The sequence below is a fragment of the Pygoscelis adeliae genome, unplaced genomic scaffold (assembly GCF_000699105.1).
Source record: "Pygoscelis adeliae isolate BGI_AS28 unplaced genomic scaffold, ASM69910v1 Scaffold42, whole genome shotgun sequence".
NCBI classification, from domain to species: domain Eukaryota; kingdom Metazoa; phylum Chordata; class Aves; order Sphenisciformes; family Spheniscidae; genus Pygoscelis; species Pygoscelis adeliae.
The window spans coordinates 1,087,381-1,088,127 of record NW_008824283.1 but is presented as its reverse complement, the minus strand read 5'-3'; the positions used below and the strand labels follow the sequence as shown (position 1 = coordinate 1,088,127).

At 57.3% G+C, this 747-nt stretch overlaps 2 protein-coding genes across 2 annotated transcripts in view; one reads left to right on the top strand and one right to left on the bottom strand.

Annotated features, from left to right (window-relative positions):
• The window catches only part of BNIP1 (BCL2/adenovirus E1B 19kDa interacting protein 1), a 178,551-nt gene that overhangs the window by 27,348 nt on the left and 150,456 nt on the right, over positions 1-747 (top strand). The gene's annotated exons all lie outside the window — the stretch shown is intronic.
• NKX2-5 (NK2 homeobox 5) overlaps positions 41-747 on the bottom strand; it is a 1,917-nt gene continuing 1,210 nt past the window's right edge. The window contains exon 2 of the mRNA XM_009318474.1: positions 41-656. Coding sequence (XP_009316749.1) covers positions 49-656 — 608 coding nt within the window. The 3' untranslated portion in view covers positions 41-48. The remainder of the gene's footprint in view (positions 657-747) is intronic.

Sequence of the window (747 nt, the reverse complement as noted above, 5' to 3'; positions counted from 1 at the left end):
CGGTGGCCGTGGTCCACGGAAGGGAGCAGGCTGGGTGCGGGAGCGGCTCTACCAGGCTCGGATCCCGTGCAACGTGGAGATCCCCGCGTTCCCCTGCGGGATGGGCGTCTGCACTGAATTCAAGTCCCCTACGCTGAAGTTCATGAAGTTGTTGCCGGCCGCCGAGGGCTGCATGGTCTGCATGGACGGGTAGTTGCAGTTGTAGTTGGCGTTGCAGGCGGGGCTGTTGTAGTTAGTGTACGCGGGGTAGGCGTTGTAGCTATAGGGGTTAATGCTGACATTGTACGGCGAGCTGTAGGGAGAAGACTCCCCCAGGCAGGGCTTCCCATCGCGCACCAGCACCGGCACCGCTATCCGCCGCGGGGGAGGGATGCCCACCATTTCGAGGGTCTGATCCTGTCTCTGCCTTTTGCATTTATACCTTCGATTCTGGAACCAAATTTTCACCTGGGTGGAGGTGAGCTTAAGGACGTTTGCTAGATGGTCTCTCTCGGGAGCCGAGAGGTATTTCTGCTGCTTGAACCTTCTCTCCAGTTCGTAGACTTGCGCTTGAGAAAAGAGGACGCGAGGTTTCCTCCTCTTCCTCTGTCTGGGGCGCTCGGGATCTTCTAGGTCTCTTTTCTCCTGCTCCAGGCTCTTGTGCAGGGAACACAGTTCTGCAGCAAAATAAACGGACAAAGGGAAAAGGGGGGAGGGGAGGGGGAAGTGTGTGTCTGTAGAAATCAATGTTCAACAAACCGCGTGCAC